The sequence below is a fragment of the Macrotis lagotis genome, chromosome X (assembly GCF_037893015.1).
Source record: "Macrotis lagotis isolate mMagLag1 chromosome X, bilby.v1.9.chrom.fasta, whole genome shotgun sequence".
Classification (NCBI taxonomy): domain Eukaryota; kingdom Metazoa; phylum Chordata; class Mammalia; order Peramelemorphia; family Peramelidae; genus Macrotis; species Macrotis lagotis.
The window spans coordinates 77,273,214-77,289,788 of record NC_133666.1 but is presented as its reverse complement, the minus strand read 5'-3'; the positions used below and the strand labels follow the sequence as shown (position 1 = coordinate 77,289,788).

The window sequence follows — 16,575 nt, the reverse complement described above, 5'->3', positions numbered from 1 at the left end:
TGACTAGGGACAGAATAACCTTTTAGATGTTTAGAAAGTAAGCCTGACTCCAGAGGCTGAGGCCAATTGAAAGGAGATGCCATTTTATTGTCTGGATAATACCAGAATAGTTAAGAAATTATACATAATTGACTTTTCAAGTTGGGCAAAGCCTTTACCTGATTAGTAATTCAGGACAAACTATAAAACCACAAAGTTTTCTTCTAAAGTGGGATATGAGGAATAGGAGTAAGGCAGCTCCTTCAGTTTGTTAAACCTATTGTCTGCATATTAAGTCCAGGAGGGTTGTAAAGTGGAGCCAGCACCCCACATGTCCCTGGCTACCTTGTTAAGTACTTTATAACCTTCCCAGAGGATGCTGTTTTTTCTATTACATACATATGCATATAATCGTAAATTCCCATACATACAAAGAGATCTCCATGTACAACAATGCAGCTAGTTCAAGCACAAAATATTGAATAAATCTTGAATAGATTTTAGGAAAAAAAACACAACTAGAATGGTTAGAGCAATTCATAGCTCCACCACAAGAATTTACGGTATGCCTGTTTTCCTTTAGTTTCTCCAATTTTTGTCACTTTCTTAGTGTCATGTGAAACATCAGAATTTCTTTAAATTTCATTTTTTGAATTATTAGTTATTTGTAAATAGCAATTGACAGCTTGAATTTATGCCTTTGAAAACTGCCTTTGACAATTTTCAGATGTCTGATCTATCTAAATTGGACTACAAAATGTTCTCCAGGCTTGATACTCCTCTCTTGCCTTCATGTAAATAAATGTTTGTTTCTTACAGTCAATCCCTGGCTTTGTTTAAATGAGTCATTCTTTTTTTTTAATTTTTTTTTAGGTTTTTGCGAGACAAATGGGTTAAAGTGGCTTTCCCAAGGCCACACAGCTAGGTAATTATAGGCGGCATTTGAACTCAAGTACTCCTGACTCCAGGGCCTGTGCTCTATCCACTGGGCCACCTAGCCGCCCCTAAATTAGTCGTCCTTAACCTTTTTTGGGTCATAAACCCTTCTGACAGTCTGGTGAAACCTATGGACCTTTTGTCAGAATAATGCTTTCAGTGTTTTTAAAGGATTTGTTTTCTTCAGTCATTTTTTGTGCTTCCTTTTGCAAAATGTTCAATTTCTCTTGCATTTCTTTTCTACTTGATTTTTTAAATTCTTTTTGAACTCTTCCAAGAAGTCTTTTTGAGCTGGACCTGGTGTTGTGATCTTCCTTATCAGCATAGTACCTTTCTATTGTCAGGGCTTTTCTCTGACTTTTATTCATTTTGAGTTCTGCTTCTAGTTCACAGGGGAGCTGTTCCAAGTCTCTTGTGTTAGAGGAGGAGCCTGCTCATAGACCACCATAGTTGGGAATGCTAGCAACTTGCTCATTGGGCTGCGGCTACACAGGGAACCTAGAGTTCCTATGTTGGAGCCTTCTCAGCTTGCCTTCTGTGCCCTTAGGCTGCTAACCTGGCACCTAGGATACTTGGGCTACAGATTTCTGCTGTCCTCTTCTGCACCCTGCTGTGATATACCCTATCCTGGCAACCAAGGTCTGCTCTGCTAGTCTCTGCTTCTACGTTTGTCTCTTCTCTGTGCTGTGGGCCATGCTATTCCTCCACCTTAGTGAGACAGATTTTTCTTAAGCTGGAAGATGCTCCACCTTGGTCTTGTTCTGTTACTACAGAATCCATTTAGAGGGATAACTTTGTTACTAAGGGAAGTCCAGGAGAGCTTAAGGAAGCTCCTGGTATCTCCATCATCTTGGCTCCACTCCTAATGTTTTCAAGTGTACAAAATAAAATACATAGCACTACAAGAGAAGTCAATTTTTTATATTGAAATAGTGTCAAAATAGTTCCTAGAAAACAAGTTTATGGATGCTAGATTGAGAACCCCTGCTTTAAGGTTTAGCTCCAGTGCTACCTCCTCCATGAAGCCTTATAGACTATTGGCACTGTCTCTTCTCAAATTGCCTTATATTTCTCTGTTTAGGAAGTATCCAAGCATTTGAAACCTGATCTTCTTATTGCTTAGGACAGAATTCTGTAAACTGCATGCTGCCCTTTATAACTCTACAAATGAGCTGATCATTTGTGGGTCCTATAGTTTATGGCAACCACTCAGGGTTTCCTGTTCTGGGAGTGAGAGATTTATTGGTTGGTTGGTTGATTGGTCCTTCTCCTTTGTTATTGAAGAAGTACAAAACAACATCACAATGGTAGAGATAAGTCAAAGTGTGTCCAACTGTGGTTAATCAGACCAATAGGAGTTTGGACTGCTCTACTAGAGGTCTGGTACAAGTAGTCCAAGTGAACACCTGGGGTATTTACTGTCAACTTACATATGTTTCCTTTGAGCTGCTTCCATTCTGCCTTGCTCATAGAGCACAGCACTATCTCTGATGAGAGCACATCATGCTGCACAATCAATTCTAGAGTTCTTAAGAGAGATCTTTAGGAGGGATGTGGGAAATCTGGGACACTAATACATTGTTGGTGGAGCTGTGAACTCATCCAGCCTCCCTGGAGAACAATTTGGAACTACATCCAAAGGGCAACAGAAATTTTCATACCCTTTGATCCAGCAATACTACTATTGGGTCTAGACCCTGAAGAGATCACGAAAAAGGGTAAAGAGATCATGAAAAAGGGTAAAAACACCACTTGTACAAAAAATATTCATAGCAGCCCTGTTTGTGGTGGCAAAAATTGGAAATTTGAGTGAATGTCCATCAATTGGGGAATGGCTTAACAAACTGTGGTATGTGTATGTGATGGAACACTATTGTTCTATTAGAAACCAGGAGGGATGGGAATTCAGGGAAGCCTGGAGGAATTTGCATGAACTGATGCTGAGTGAGATGAGCAGAACCAGAAAAACACTGTACACCCTAACAGCAACATAGGGGCGATGATCAACCTTGATAGACTCGCTCTTTCCATCAGTGCAACAATCAGGGACAATTTGGGGCTGTCTGTGATGGAGAATACCATCTGTGTCCAGAGAAAGAATTGTGGAGGTTGAACAAAGACCAAAAACTATTACCTTCAGTTTAGGAAAAAATCATTAATTCATTAGGTAATTTTGCTACCTCTTATACTTTATTTTTCTTCCTTAAGGATCTGATTTTTCTCTCATGATATTCGACTTAGATCAATGTATACCATGGAAATGATGTAAAGACTAACAGACTATCTTCTGTGGGGTGTGGGGGGGAGGGAAGCAAGATTAGGGGACAAATTGTAAAATTCAAAATAAATAAATAAATCTAATTTATAAAAAACAGAGAGACCTTCAGGGTGTCCCTGTATTGCTTCTTCTGACCCCACTGTGGGCATTTGCCCTGTGTGAATTCTCTATAAAAGAGTCTTTTTGGCAAGTATATATCTGCATTCTAACAAATGTGTCCAGCCCATCATAATTGCCCTCTCTGTAGTAATGTTGGAGTGCTTGGCAGTTTAGCTGGGTGTCTGATATCTTCTCCTGCCAGGGGATCTTCAGAATCTTCCTAGGATAATTTAAATGTAAGCCATTCAATTTCCTGACATGGTGTTGGTAGAATGGCCATGTTGCATAGGTATATAGCCATGAGATCAACACAACGGCTCTGTAGACCTTCAGTTTGGGGGTCAGTCTAATACCTCTTCTCTCCCACACTTTCTTTTGGAGCCTCCTAAACACTGAGATAACTCCAGCATTGTGTGTGGCCTCATTGTCAATATGTCCCTCCCTGGAAGGGATGCCGCCAAGGGAAGTGAACTTTTCCAGTGCCCAAAACTTCTCCATGTGCTCTAATAAATAGTTCCACATATGGATGGTGTGGTGCTGGCTGATGGAGCACCTGGGCTTTCTTGTTTTTCATTGTTAGACCAAAATGAGCCCAAGCAGCAGAGGAGCAATCCATCCTTTGGTGCATCTCAGCTTCAGGGGCTGCATTGAGGCACAATCATCTGTAGACAGAGGATCCTGTACCAACATTCATGCACCATGAGTACATGCCTAGGGAGGTGGGCAGTATTAGGAGGCTCCAGACTGACTGAATCAGGCCTGGATCCTAGGTCTTGTCCAGAGTGGAAATTTCCAAGAAGATGTTTATAAAACACCAAGCGCAGTGGTTGGCAGATAATAGGCTTGGCGTAAAGGTTTGTTCCCTTTATTCCCCTCCTTCAATCGCCATACTGCCCTAAGCCTAGGATCACAGGCTGCTACAGGCTGCTCTTCCATTGGCTCCTAGCTTCCTCTCCCACCCAAAGATGCTTCACATGGAGAGCTGCTCCCCCAAAGACATTAGCAGAGTAGTGTGCTGAAAACTTTCCAATTCCAGGCCTTCCTCTGGGCCCCTGGCACCTAGAATTGCTTCCTCCCCCTTTGAACATCTGGACCATCAGCTGTGAAGCTGCCTGGCAGATTCAAGAATGCCTTGAGACTCAAGCTAAAGGGCCTTCTCTCAGTGGGCCAGCTTCACGTCATCACCTGGGCTGGGCTTGGCGAAGCAGCACTTCCTGAGAGGAAGCTCAGGGGCCCTGGAGCCTCACTCTCCCCACAGCTAAGAAGTCCTCCCTAGCAGTTTCTCTGTGTTATCAGGTACAGCTTTCCAGACTATCCCTTCGGTCCGGTTTCATATTGTGACAGGTGGGGAAACAACAGCTTCTTGGTGGGTTCTGGGGGAACTTATTACCTCTTTCCACCCACCAATCCTAATCCTGTCCCCTCCTCCTCCCATGGTATTAGACACCTTCTCTTCCTCTTGAAGGCTACAGCTAGAGCTGAGGGATAGAGAGGGGCTCAATTTCCTTCAGGGCTTAGGGGTGTGTCTCTAAATTATCACCCTCCCCTCTCCCATTTCTAGGGTCCCCCCTCTCCCATTTCTAGGGTCCCTAGCAGGCACTGGAGAGGGAGGTTTCGTTTTCTATCACCCCCCAACCCCAGTGTCTCTGGGCAGGATGGAGGTCCAAATTCCCAGCTCTCTAGACCCTTTCATTTACACGTGGTTTGAGACCAGAAGGTCCTATTTCTGTGACTGCTCCCCCCCCAACCCTTTTCCTGAGATAGGCAAGGGAAAGAGGACTAGAAAACCTCCATTCAAATGCCAGCTTAGCTACTTAAGTATCTGGGACATTGGACACCTCCCTTCCCTTCTCACCCTCTCCTTTCCCCCCCTCTCAAAGGAGAATTGAATAGATGAACTCTAAATGAGTGGGTTGCTGCTATTGCTGCTACCTTTTGGAGGACCCAGGGTCTGTTTCTTACTTCTCTGTCCAAGGGCCAGAAGCCAGCTGACCAGTCCTCATTTGCTTTCAGGCCCTTGGCAGTGCCAGCCAAATCAACCATGGCTGCCACATATGCATCGGTGCAGAAGCGAGGTCACAATCCAACCTCAGCAGCAGCAACCTGTGAGCCAGCAGAGCTTGAGGGGGCTGTGTATAGCACTGTCAAGCCCAGGGCCCTTCGGGGAGGGACTGGGCCCCCCACGGAATACACTTCGGTGGCCTTTCCCAGCTCAGCAGTCTTGGAAAGCCCAGCATGCCCCTCACCAGGCTCTGGGAGGCCCTTGCTGTCCCTGGTAAGTGGCAAAGATGGGAGGCAGGGTCATGCCAAGTAGGGGGTTTGCCAGACCCCCTCTAAAGTCTGCCTTTCTTCTCCCTAGGTTGTTGCCTCCAACTCTACAAGAAAAGGTAAGTATGGGATAGGAATTTGGAGCTGGCTGGAAGTGGAGAGATCAGGTGAAGCCTGATGTGGGATTTGGGGAGGGGGCAGTTCCCCAAGATCCTCAGAGCTTTGAACTGGGCTTCCATGGAATCTTGCCAACAGCTGGCACCAGCTCCAGAAACTGCCCTGGGCCTGAGGCCTATGAGGATGTGACAGACATTACGGTTCCAGGCCTGGGTCCCTGCAGCCTTCAACCCAGCAGTAGTCTTGGTGAGTTGATCACAAATCTTTTCTGCCACCTCTCCCAATCTCCCAAAGTTTCCTTAGGTCTCAAACCCTTCTCTCTTTCCACAGGCTTCAACATGCGAATTGGCAAACCAAAAGGGCCAAGGGATCCTCCAGCTGAGTGGACTCGAATGTAGGAAGCCTGTGACAGGAAGCCTTCTGCCTGGAGCTCAGGTCCATCAGGCAACAAGAGGGTGGCAGGTGGGCAAACAGATTTAGTTCACTGTTTGCAATAAAGTTTGCCCCATCGGGAAGGTATCCTTGGCCCTCTACCTTCCACTGCTTTGGAGGCCTGGGCTCAGGGGCATCCAAGGAATCTCAGCCTTGAGTCCTAGCATGCCACTATCCAGGTTGTCCCTTGAGGTTGTTTTGTGGGATGGACATAGCTCCTACCCCCACTTCCACCCACTTCTGGCTTGGCTCCTAAGGAATGTAGTTTTGATGTTATGTGACCCAGGTCCAGAGGCACCCACCACCCTCTGAAGACCAGAGCTCCAGAACTCGTCTTTGTTGGGCCTGTTACTGGTTAAATATCTACGACTCCAACAAAAAAAAATAGAGGGCATGGTCATCAAATGAACAGATACTGTCCAGAAAACATCTTGACAGGCTTGAGCATTGCATAGAATATAGAGGAGGCTTAGTTAAGCAGTTTATCTGAAAGAAGATGAAAGGGTCTTAGTATATCATAAGGTCTGCAGGGTGCTTAAGTGGGTTCAAGTAGTCCCTTCATCTTCGACTCCACAAAGATGAGCTTCCAGGAGCTTCTCCTTCAGTGGTTGCAGAGCCTGTCTGGCCTTGTCAAGTCACAGCAATGCATTCAGTTTGCAAGGCCCTGTTTCTGTTTATTTAATTTTTTAAGGCCCTGTTTTTTTATTTTAGATTTTTCAAGGCAATGGGGTTAAGTGGCTTGCCCAAGGCCACAGGGCTAGATGATTATTAAGTGTCTGAGGCTGGATTTGAATCCAGGTATTCCTGACTCCAAGGCCGGTGCTCTGTCCACTGCGCCACCTAGCTGCCCCTTGCCGTTTTTTTAAATAATGACTTTATTAAAGTAGAAAGGGTCCATGGGAAGCAAGGGGGCTGGGGAAAGGCATTAAGTTTACTTCCCAGGAGCTTGAAAAACAAGGGCATGTTTCCCGTGGAGAAGAATAGGCAAGGGGGGTACAGATGGGATGCCACAAAGAACTAGATTTTTTCTGTTTGGTCTCCCAGGGATCAATGGGGAGCATTGCAGAGCAGAAATATAGATTTAATGAAAGGAAAGAAGTTTATAAGTGGAATAGGTTGCCTTGGGAAGTAAGGTAATAACCTTTATTAAAGAGGATCAACCTGAAGGATTTCAGTTGGGATTTACATTTGGATAGGGCTTAGACTAAATGACTGTGCTAAAAAAAAAAAAACTATCCCCCAAGCCTGACAGCAGAAATATCTGTTCCTCCAGGCTGTCCAAGGCCTTTGTCATTAACCCAGAAAACAACATGGTAGACCCTGAGCCTGGGTTTCTGTACAGACTTCTCTTTAGTTTCCATGCATCCCTGACCCAGTAAGCAGGAGAATGATTCTTGGGGTTTCTCTGACTTAAAGCATCAATTTACCCCAGGGCTTTTATTTTCAATTCAGAGAACCCTTCCCTGGATCCCAGCCAGCTTTTGCCACAGAACAGTTTTTAGTGTCCACCACAGTAAATCCAAAAGAATTTGGTAGTAGCCAACTAGAATGCTCCTCCCCACAGTGCCCTGAGTACAGCTCCAGAAACACAGAGAGATACAGGAGATGGGAGCATTTTAATGACAGAGGAATAACAGTAAATTTCTTCCCAGGCAAGGCTAGTTTCCTCAGGTCTTGTTCTGCTCCATGGGCCAGTGCTTTGTCAATCATTCCCTGGGGGCCTACTAGACACTGAGGAAGGTCCTCTTTCGGGCTGTGTGGGTATATGGGTGCCAACGCCACTCCACATCTGCTGTGGCTTCGTGCTCCAGAGTGCCCAGGCGGATCATGTACACTGAAAAACCAGAGTGAGGCCAATTCACAGGTTATTTTTTTAGTTATTCTTTTCTCACTTTGTTTCATATTTAGAATCACAAGCTCAATTCCTGGCTTGTCTTCCTCTTTATACTCACATTTCATCTCAAATCTTGGCCCCACTTCTGTCAGATCCACTGTGTTATGATGACCTGGTTTCCGGTACACATGATGCCTAGAAGGACATAGGTACACACCCATAACTTTGACCCTTAGGGACACATCTATCTATGTTTTGTCCCCTCCAGGGACAGACCCAGATTACCGAAAAGAAATGTAGTCATCCTTGTTGGCAAAAGTAATGACACGGTGGCTGTCATCCTTGGGTACAGGGAAGAGGTGTCGGAGGATATTTGAGACCTGGGGAAGGACAACATGCTAGAAAAAAGGTTCAGAACTGGAAAAGTGTGTTTCCTTCCATTCCATTCCCTTGACTACCAACTTTCCCTCGATGTGACAATTGTCCAGTCATAGGACTTACACGTTGTCCAAGGCGAGAAGAAAACCCATGGAAGATAAGATGGGGTAGGGCCTCTGAGGCAGTACCAAGGTCAGGGACATCATGTCGCATCACCACATTACACAGTGTGAAATATGCAGTAGGCCCAAAGGGCAAGTGGCTCACAATGAGGCCAACTATTGGGAAAGACAGGGATGGGGTAAGTATGGAAAATGATGGGGAATCAAAAAAAAGTCATTCAGCTCCCTAAGACCAGGCAATGCCCCATCCCCCTTTACTGAGCCCATCTCTGGTACTTAACTGGGGTCCCTCGGTGCTCATGGACCAGCAGTAGATCCGTGACCCCGTTGGCTTTACAAGCACGGATGAGAGTACCCATTTCGTGTCGACCTCTGTTCATTTTCTGAGCACCAGGGAATATCAGCTTCAGCTCCTGTGTGAAGGAAAGGATGAGGGGTAAGGAATCGGGATGAGCTTCAAAAGTCACATTTCTCCGCCATCCAGCCCGACTCACAAACCTTGGCAAACATCTTGAGCCGAGAGCTGGGATCTCGAGATGTCGTGATCATGATTCTGGGGTCTTCTACACCTGCCCATCGGTATTCGTCATCTTGGTGACTGGAAACACCTTTGGAGGAGAAAGAAAACAGAAGTGATCAAGGAGAGCTTCTGGTAGATCCTAGGAGATGGTCCGGACCATGGACATTTCTCTCACCTTCACCTCCAGCATCATCAAACTCCAAAGCCCGTTGGAGAGTCAGGGCTTCCCTTCGAAGCTCAGTGGGGATTGGCTGATTCTCTGGAGGAAAGGGAAAGTGTCAGTCAGGGAGAGGAAACGGAGGGGTGGGGGTGAAGGGTGCTAGGGAGAAGGCAAGGAAGGTGAGAGGAGAGGAGGGTCGGCTTCCTGGCCTGTCTCTACCATCGAGGGCTCTTTTGAGTCTCAGTTTCTTCTCCTCCAGAAGATGCTGCTTCTGTTCCTGGGCCTTGCGGTACAAATACTCCCGGCGCAGGCGGACCTCCCGTCTAAGCTGCAGAAGGATCGGGGTGGGGGGGAAGGGCAGAGTCAGGACCCGCTCTCCATCCCGCCCCACCCATTCCAGCCCCTCTCTCAGTCCCCACAAGCCAGGCGCCGCCGGCTCCCCCCCCCACCCCGGGCCTCCTGGGTTCGGACCATGTCTGCAGCGCTCTGGCGCTTCGGATTCGCCCACGCGCCTCGTGGCGACAGAAGCCCAGTCCCAGGGCGCTACCCTGCCCTTTCTCCTCCAAGGGAGGGAGGGGGCGTGGCTGGGGCCGTGCTCCCGCCCCCCGCCCCCCGACTGCTCGGCTCATTGGCCGGGGGGCCGATGCCCCGCCCCACTCCGCAGGCTTCACGACTGTAGGCGGGAGGCGGGGGCGAAGGAAGGAAGGCATGGCGGGAGTTCTCGGCCCGGCGCCAGCTTCCGCTCCGAGCTGCCGGGGCCGCCTCTTGCCTTCTCCCGCCCTCACTCAAGAGGCTGCCCTTAGTCTCGGCGAGGTGGCTGATGGGTGTGCGTTGATTGGCTGGCTGCAGGGGAAAGGGCGGGCCCCGTAGAGGAACGCTTGACAACTTCCGGGGCCATGGCTGCAGCCGAGAGCGGCTGGGACGCGGCCTCAGGGGCCGGGGCCTTGCGAGCTCTGGCCTCCCAGCTGGATGCATGTCTCTTGCAGCTGTTCCTGGAGCTCGAGCAGCTGGAGGGAAAGCGAACGGCCCTGAACGCCCGAGTGGAGGAGGTGCGGTGCCGGCCGCGAGGGGGAGACTGAGGCGGGGGGAGGAGGAGGGGCTGGGAAAGGAAGGGGCACTCGGGGCCACCCCCCCCCCCCGGCCGTGGCCCTAATCTTACTCCCGGCCTCCCTGAAGGGCTGGTTCTCCCTCTCCAAGACTCGCTACGCGCTGGGTGCCAAAGCCGTCAGCCCCCTTCAGTATGGCTCCTCTATGAACCCTCTCTTCCGGGTCCGCACCAGGTAAGCCGAGGCATTCGGGGCCGCTGGCGGGAGGGAAGGGGCACGGGGGCTCGAGGGGACACTTGGACTCGGCTCGGAATCTCCCTCTTTAGTGAGCCCGAGCCCGGTCGACCCGAGTTCCAGGTGATTTGCACTAGACCTGGGGCCCCGAGGGACTTGAGAACCGAGGAGGTGGAAGTCCTGACTGATTGTGGGGACCCCGAGCCTTTCTTCCCTCCAGGGCTCCGGAGGCGGCCTCAGCTTCAGGGTGCTCCTCCGCAGCCCACCCCACCCACCGCTGCCACTGGAGCGTGCCCGGAGCGGGATCCCTTGACCTGGTTTGGGATCTTGGTGCCCCAGAGTCTGCGGCAGGCCCAGGGAAGTTTCCGAGCAGGTGAGCCACCCTACCGGGAGGGCCCAAACTGGACTGCGGAGGGGGTGATGATCTTTTTCGTCTGCTTAAGGACGAAAGGCATTTCCCATAGGTTCTCAATTTCTTGGTTTTTGCTTGTTCTTCTCTCTTTTGATACTAGGGAGGCTGGGTTGGAGGTTGGTATCGCTGCTTTTAATTAACTCTCCTTTCCCTTCCACCCACCTGTTCTCTCCCAATCCAGCTCTGCAGATGGCTGGAGAGATAGCTGAGCTCCAGAGCCGAATCAAGTGGGGGAGAGCCCAGATTCAAAGCCTACAACATGAGAGACAGAAACTGCTCGATCAGCTGGAAATGACATGAACACATTCTCTAAAGTTTCCAGGCCAAATTAAATACTTTGTATCTTGTTTGAGTGCCCCCCCCCACTCCACTTTGCCTTTGAGGTCTTCTTAGAACTTGACTGCTAACTCCTCCTGTCCTCCTTTGGTTTTTTTGAGTCCTCTGAGAGTGACAGCAGGCCAGAGACAGTGCCAGTAACCAGGTAGGCCAGATACATTTGATCACGAGGAGGTACCAAAATGTTTTAAAGTGTTTTCTCCAAAGAATTTCCACTCAACAGACTGTCCCCAAACCAAGCTAAGGCATAGTTCTGAGCTGGGTGAAAACTAGGGTCCTATATAGGGCAAGAAGTCTTATTTCTTTTTCTTAAGCAAATTTCATTTTAGTTTATTTCTTGGTTTTTGCAATGCAAATGAGATTAAGTGACTTGCCCAAAGTCACACAACTAGGTAATTATTAGGTGTCTGAGGTCTGATTTGAACTCAGGTACTCCTGACTCCAGAACCACTGCTCTATCTAGCAGGTCACCTAACTGCTCCAGAAGTGCTATTTCTAACAGGATTTTAAAGTATGGGAAGGATTTTGTTGCTGTGATTGCATATGTCTACATAGCCTTTGTTGGTTAGTATATGTGGTTACCCAGAATGCATATAGAAAAGCCCAGGGAAGGTGCGATTTATGGTCTAGGGTCCAGGTCTACATGATATAAAAGAAAACATAGACACCCCCCCCCCCATACACACACAAAAAGAAACCTTGAGAAAAATAAAGTTTAAAGAAAAAAAGATAATGCTTCAGTTTTCAGATACCATCAACTTTCTCTGGGGAAAGAGAACAACCTTCATCATAAGTCCTTAAGATTTGCTAAGAAAAGCTGTCATTCACAGGGAAGGCACTCACAAGTGCTGAAAAAAAGCTGTCATTCACAGCTACAATATTGTTACTTGTACCCACTATATTTCACTTTGCATCAGCTCATGTAAGTCCAGATTTTTCTGAGAACATCCAGCTTATTGAGTTTTCTAATGCTATATTATTTTCCAATTACATGAAAAGACAGTTTTCAACATTCAACTTTTTTGTAAGTTTTTGAGTTTCACATTTTTCTACCACCCTCCCTTTTCCAATCATGTTTAACATTTCCATATTAGTCATGTTGGAAAAGAAGAATCAGAATTAAAGGGGGGGAAAAACATGAGAAAGAAAGAAAAAAACATGAAACATGCTTTAAAAGTGTAACTACCTCTTCTCTACGTTCAGACTCCATTTTTTCCTCTGAATGTGGATGGCATTTTCCATCACAAGTCTTTTAGAATTGACCTTGATTATTGGACTGCCCAGGAATTAAGTCCATAGTTGATCATCACACAAACGTTGCTGTTAATGTGTACAATGTTCTGGTTCTGCCGACTTCACTCAGCATCAGTTCATTCAAGTCTTTTCAGGCTTTTCTGAAGTCTACCTATACATGCTTTCCTTCAGATTAATACTGTTGCTTCACATTTATATACCACAATTTGTTCAGTCATTCCCCAATTGATAGTGAAAACCTTAAAATATGGGGTAAGGAACAGGTAGTGGTGCAGTGGATAGAACACTGACCCTGGAGTCAAAAGGACCTGAATTCAAATCCAGCCTCAGACACTTAATAACTACCTAGCTCTGTGATCTTGGACAGGTCACTTAAACCCACTGATTTGCCCAAAAAACCCCAAACCAAAAAAATAGAGTTAAAGTGACAGAAAATGTAGGTTAGATGTGAAGTTTTAAAAACTCCAAATTCCTATCCCATACTTAACCTTTTCTTGTAGAGTTGGAGGCAACAACCTAGGGAGAAGAAAGATCCAACTCTAAAACCTCCCTGACATTTGTTCTGTTGCATAAAATTTCATATCAAACTTATACAATGTTGTCTAAGGGAGGACACTTTCCTGGAAAGGAGAATTGAGACACTGATACACTGTGGATGGTGGTATAAACTGATCCAACCATTGTGGAGAATATGTGCAAGGGGATATATTTTGATTTTGACTTTTTAAAATTTGTTTTAAATTTTGATATTTTTCCCATAATCTTGCTTTCTACCTGCTACAGAAGGCAGTCTATTAGTCTTTATATTGCTTCCATGGTATACATTGATCTAAGTTGAATGTGATGAGAGAAATCATATCCTTTATGAAGAAAAATAAAGTATATGAGATAGCAAATTACATACGATAACATTTTTTTAATAGTCTTTGGTTTTGTACAAGCTCCACAATTATTTCTGTGATTGCAGATGGTATTCTCCATCACAGGTACCCCCAAATTGTCCCTGATTGTTGCACTGATGGAATGAGCAAGTCCATCAAGGTTGATCATCGCCCCCATGTTGCTGTTAGGGTATACAGTGTTTTTCTGGTTCTGCTCATCTCACTCAGCATCAGTTCATGCAAATCCCTCCAGGCTTCCCTGAATTTCCATTCCTCCTGGTTTCTAATAGAACAGTAGTGTTCCATTACATACATAAACCACAGTTTATTAAGCCATTCCCCAATTGAAGGACATTACTTAATTTCCAATTCTTTGCCACCACAAACAGGGCTGCTATGAATATTTTTGTACAAGTGGTGTTTTTACCCTTTTTCATGATCTCTTCAGGGTATAGACCCAGTAGTGGTATTGTGCAAGGGGATATAAAAAACATACCCTCTGATCCAGCATTGCTACTGCTAGGTCTGTATCCCAAAGAGATCATAAAGGGGAGAAGACCCATATGTACAAAAAACATTTTGTAGCACATCTTTTTGTAATGGCAAAGAACTGGAACTTGAGGGCATACTCCTCCATTGCTGAGTGAAGTGAGTAGAACGAAGACGACTTTAACAACAGTGTTGTGTGCTGATCAGCTATGATGGACTTGGCTCTTTTTTGCTTTTTTTTTGCAAGGCAAGAGGTCACATACTAGGTAATTATTAAGTGTCTGAGGTCGAATTTGACCTTGGGTCCTCCTGACTCCAGGACCTGTCCTCTATCCACTGTGCCACCTTGCTGTCCCCACTTAGTTGTTCTCAATAAATACAGGGATCAAAGACAATTCCAAAAGACTTGTGATGGAAAATGCCATTTATATCCAGAGAAAGAAGTGTGGAGTCTGAATGCAAACCAGAGCTTACCACCTAAACTTTTTTAAACATCTTTTGTTTTTTCTTTTGTTCTCATGGTTTTCACCCCTTTAGTCCCCATTCTTTCACAATATGAGTAATATGGAAATATAGTCAACATGATTGTACATGTTTAACCTATATCCGATTGATTGGGGGTGGGGGAGGGAAAGAAGGAAGAAAAAGGGGCAACTTAAAAGCTTGCCAAAGGATGACTCTAAACTGGCTGGAAATTGGAAAAAGTAAGATAATGATCGAAAATAAGGCTGTAAGAAAACAATATCCTATTTGGCCAGCGCTTAGGATATAGATGGTGTTTATGAATTCCTCCTTGTTCTTTTCTTCCCTGAAAGCCCGGCAGGCCGCATCCGGGCTGGATTTCACTTGTGGGAGAAGGCTGGAAAGAGGGAGCAGGGCGGGCCACGGCGTTAGGGTTCACGCAGGCGCAGAAGCTCAGAAGCATTGTGCCCAGGGACCCCTAGAGGGAGTAGGGGGTGGGGCGCCCCAATCCTTCTTTGGAAAAGATATGTACAGTACAGGGCTCCCCTTTCTCCGATTTCCCATATGGTCTAGCGGTGAGGATTCCTGGTTTTCACCCAGGCGGCCCGGGTTCGACTCCCGGTATGGGAAAGCTTCCCTTTTTGTCCCCTAAAATTTCCAGGCTGAGACATGGGGGGGAGCTGGGAGCGCCGGACTTCAGCTGGACAACGAAGGTTTGGTAAGGTTGAAGGGGGGGTGGGTGAGGGGGGAGGGGAAGGGAAACTTGGGGCAGCTACCTAATGTGGGCTAGGGACAAAGGGAGGGGGAGGGGGAGAGGGAGAGAAAAGGGAAAGCCACCCCCCGAGGTGGCATTGTTGGGAGGAGCAGCCTATTTCCAAGCCTGTGCTAGAGACTTGCAGAAGCCGGCTTTTGAAGGCCTTGGCAGCTCGGCAGCCTTTTGAAAAATGCCACTTTTTTCCCCATACCGGGAGTCGAACCTGGCCGCCTGGGTGAAAACCAGGAATCCTCACCGTTAGACCATATGGGAGGCCTGAGCTGCTGGCCACCTCTCTGCCGTGTCTTCAGGGATGGGCCCTCTCCCCCCCTCCCTGTGGAGTTGCCCGCAGAGGGAGCAGCAACTCAAGCCTGCTTCCCCTGGAGTTCTGCCTGGGCCTCAGAGCCACCTGGGGCCCCGTGCCCTAGCTCCCCTGCCTCTCTCCTTGTCCTGGCCTGGCTGGTCAACCTGATCCTCCCCCAGGTCAGCTGGGCCTCCACCCCGGAAGCCTCGAATAACTGGTCTCCGACCCTTTTGAGCTCTGTCATCTCAGGACCGTCAGTCAGTCTGTCACTCAGTTGGTGCGTCAGTCACTCATCAAAGTCAGTTGTCAGTCAGTCATCAGTTAACCCGTGTTGATTAAGCACCTGCTAAGCATGAGGTCCTAAACCTTGGGGATTCAAAAAGAGGCCAAAGGCAGGCCCTACCCTCAAGGAGCTCCAGTCTAATGGGGAGACCCCAGGCAAACAAACGTACCTGATGCTAGCAATGCAAGATGAAGAAGAAGATGAATTGTTCAGTCATGTCTGACTCTGTGATCCCCTTTGGGGTTTTCTTGACATTTCCTTCTTCAGCTCATTTTACAGATGAAGAAACTGAGACAAATCAGGTGAAATGACTAGCCCAGGGTCACTCAGCTGGTAGGTTCCTGATTCCAGACCTGCGCTATTCACCCAGCTGTCTGCCAGTGGATGGATGCTGTTGCTGTTTGTTCTTCATTCTCCTGAAACCTAGAGGAGCTTGATTCCAGGACTTGTAAGTGAATTGGATGTAAGTGAGGTAGGACTGAATAGAAGATGCGGAAGGTGAGAAGGCTCTGCAATGAGGAGGGAATGGGAGGGTAATTGGAATTGAGATTAAAAGAGGCTGTGGAGCTCAGGAGGTGGAGAAGAACCGGCAGCCGGGTAAGGCATAAAAGGTTAAATTTAGCCGCTGTTCAGCTCCATTTCCTCAACAGTAAAAGAGGGCTGGGAATAATAGCTTGTTTCCAAGATTGTTGAAATAACCAAGTCAGATCTTTGCAGAAAGCACACAGCCTAAGCTTCACACCTAGTGAGTCACAGGCACCAGAGAAGTGCTTATCCCCCTCACCAAGGCCAACCTTGATCCCATTCCTCCAGCAGCTCTCCCCCCTTGTCATCCCTATTCCCTCATTTATTTTCAGTGTCTCCTTTGCTACTTGTTCCTTCCCTACTACCTACAAGCATACCCATATGTCTACTAGTCTGAAATCCCCCTGCCTTGGTCCTTCAATCTTCCTTGCCATAACTCTTCTCCCTTTTCTTGAAAAGTCTCACTACCCTG

The 16,575-nt window shown here is 47.1% G+C and overlaps 3 protein-coding genes and 1 non-coding gene across 5 annotated transcripts; 3 read left to right on the top strand and 1 right to left on the bottom strand.

Annotated features, from left to right (window-relative positions):
• The first annotated feature begins 4,223 nt into the window (after nt 1-4,223).
• On the top strand, nt 4,224-6,196 carry LOC141496979 (tyrosine-protein phosphatase non-receptor type 18-like). 2 transcript variants are annotated; one of them, XM_074199557.1, is made up of 5 exons: nt 4,224-4,636; nt 5,306-5,567; nt 5,652-5,679; nt 5,816-5,923; nt 6,008-6,196. In XM_074199557.1, the coding sequence occupies exons 2-5, from the start codon at nt 5,334-5,336 to the stop codon at nt 6,073-6,075; spliced, it is 438 nt and encodes a 145-aa protein (XP_074055658.1). In that variant the 5' UTR covers nt 4,224-4,636; nt 5,306-5,333; the 3' UTR covers nt 6,076-6,196. The 2 variants fall into 2 exon arrangements, with proteins under 2 accessions (XP_074055658.1, XP_074055659.1); XM_074199558.1 differs by having other exon boundaries at nt 4,226-4,588.
• A 1,079-nt stretch (nt 6,197-7,275) lies between these two features.
• On the bottom strand, nt 7,276-9,689 carry IMP4 (IMP U3 small nucleolar ribonucleoprotein 4). The gene is made up of 9 exons (XM_074199554.1): nt 9,595-9,689; nt 9,343-9,451; nt 9,139-9,222; nt 8,942-9,051; nt 8,726-8,856; nt 8,445-8,601; nt 8,229-8,323; nt 8,062-8,138; nt 7,276-7,943 (listed from the first exon to the last, which is right to left on the bottom strand). Exons 1-9 carry the CDS (start codon nt 9,595-9,597, stop codon nt 7,834-7,836), a joined length of 876 nt encoding a protein of 291 aa, XP_074055655.1. The 5' UTR covers nt 9,598-9,689; the 3' UTR covers nt 7,276-7,833.
• A 319-nt stretch (nt 9,690-10,008) lies between these two features.
• Nucleotides 10,009-11,895, top strand: LOC141496978 (coiled-coil domain-containing protein 115-like). The gene is made up of 4 exons (XM_074199555.1): nt 10,009-10,172; nt 10,300-10,403; nt 10,496-10,776; nt 10,997-11,895. Exons 1-4 carry the CDS (start codon nt 10,020-10,022, stop codon nt 11,113-11,115), a joined length of 657 nt encoding a protein of 218 aa, XP_074055656.1. The 5' UTR covers nt 10,009-10,019; the 3' UTR covers nt 11,116-11,895.
• Nucleotides 11,896-14,795: 2,900 nt separating this feature from the next.
• Nucleotides 14,796-14,867, top strand: TRNAE-UUC (transfer RNA glutamic acid (anticodon UUC)). Its single transcript has one exon. It is a non-coding gene; the product is annotated as a tRNA-Glu (tRNA).
• Nucleotides 14,868-16,575: the final 1,708 nt, after the last annotated feature.

What these genes read in the sequence shown, in the direction of transcription:
- LOC141496979 (XM_074199557.1), top strand. Translation starts at nt 5,334, where the DNA reads ATGGCTGCCACATATGCATCGGTGCAGAAGCGAGGTCACAATCCAACC. An exon ending in GGAGGCCCTTGCTGTCCCTG is followed by an intron (nt 5,568 to 5,651) that starts GTAAGTGGCAAA and finishes TCTTCTCCCTAG; the next exon opens with GTTGTTGCCTCCAACTCTAC. An exon ending in CTCCAACTCTACAAGAAAAG is followed by an intron (nt 5,680 to 5,815) that starts GTAAGTATGGGA and finishes TCTTGCCAACAG; the next exon opens with CTGGCACCAGCTCCAGAAAC.
- IMP4 (XM_074199554.1), bottom strand. An exon ending in ACTCAAAAGAGCCCTCGATG is followed by an intron (nt 9,223 to 9,342) that starts GTAGAGACAGGC and finishes CCTTTCCTCCAG; the next exon opens with AGAATCAGCCAATCCCCACT. An exon ending in GGCTCAAGATGTTTGCCAAG is followed by an intron (nt 8,857 to 8,941) that starts GTTTGTGAGTCG and finishes TCCTTCACACAG; the next exon opens with GAGCTGAAGCTGATATTCCC.
- LOC141496978 (XM_074199555.1), top strand. Translation starts at nt 10,020, where the DNA reads ATGGCTGCAGCCGAGAGCGGCTGGGACGCGGCCTCAGGGGCCGGGGCC. An exon ending in CTCTTCCGGGTCCGCACCAG is followed by an intron (nt 10,404 to 10,495) that starts GTAAGCCGAGGC and finishes CTCCCTCTTTAG; the next exon opens with TGAGCCCGAGCCCGGTCGAC. An exon ending in CCAGGGAAGTTTCCGAGCAG is followed by an intron (nt 10,777 to 10,996) that starts GTGAGCCACCCT and finishes CTCCCAATCCAG; the next exon opens with CTCTGCAGATGGCTGGAGAG.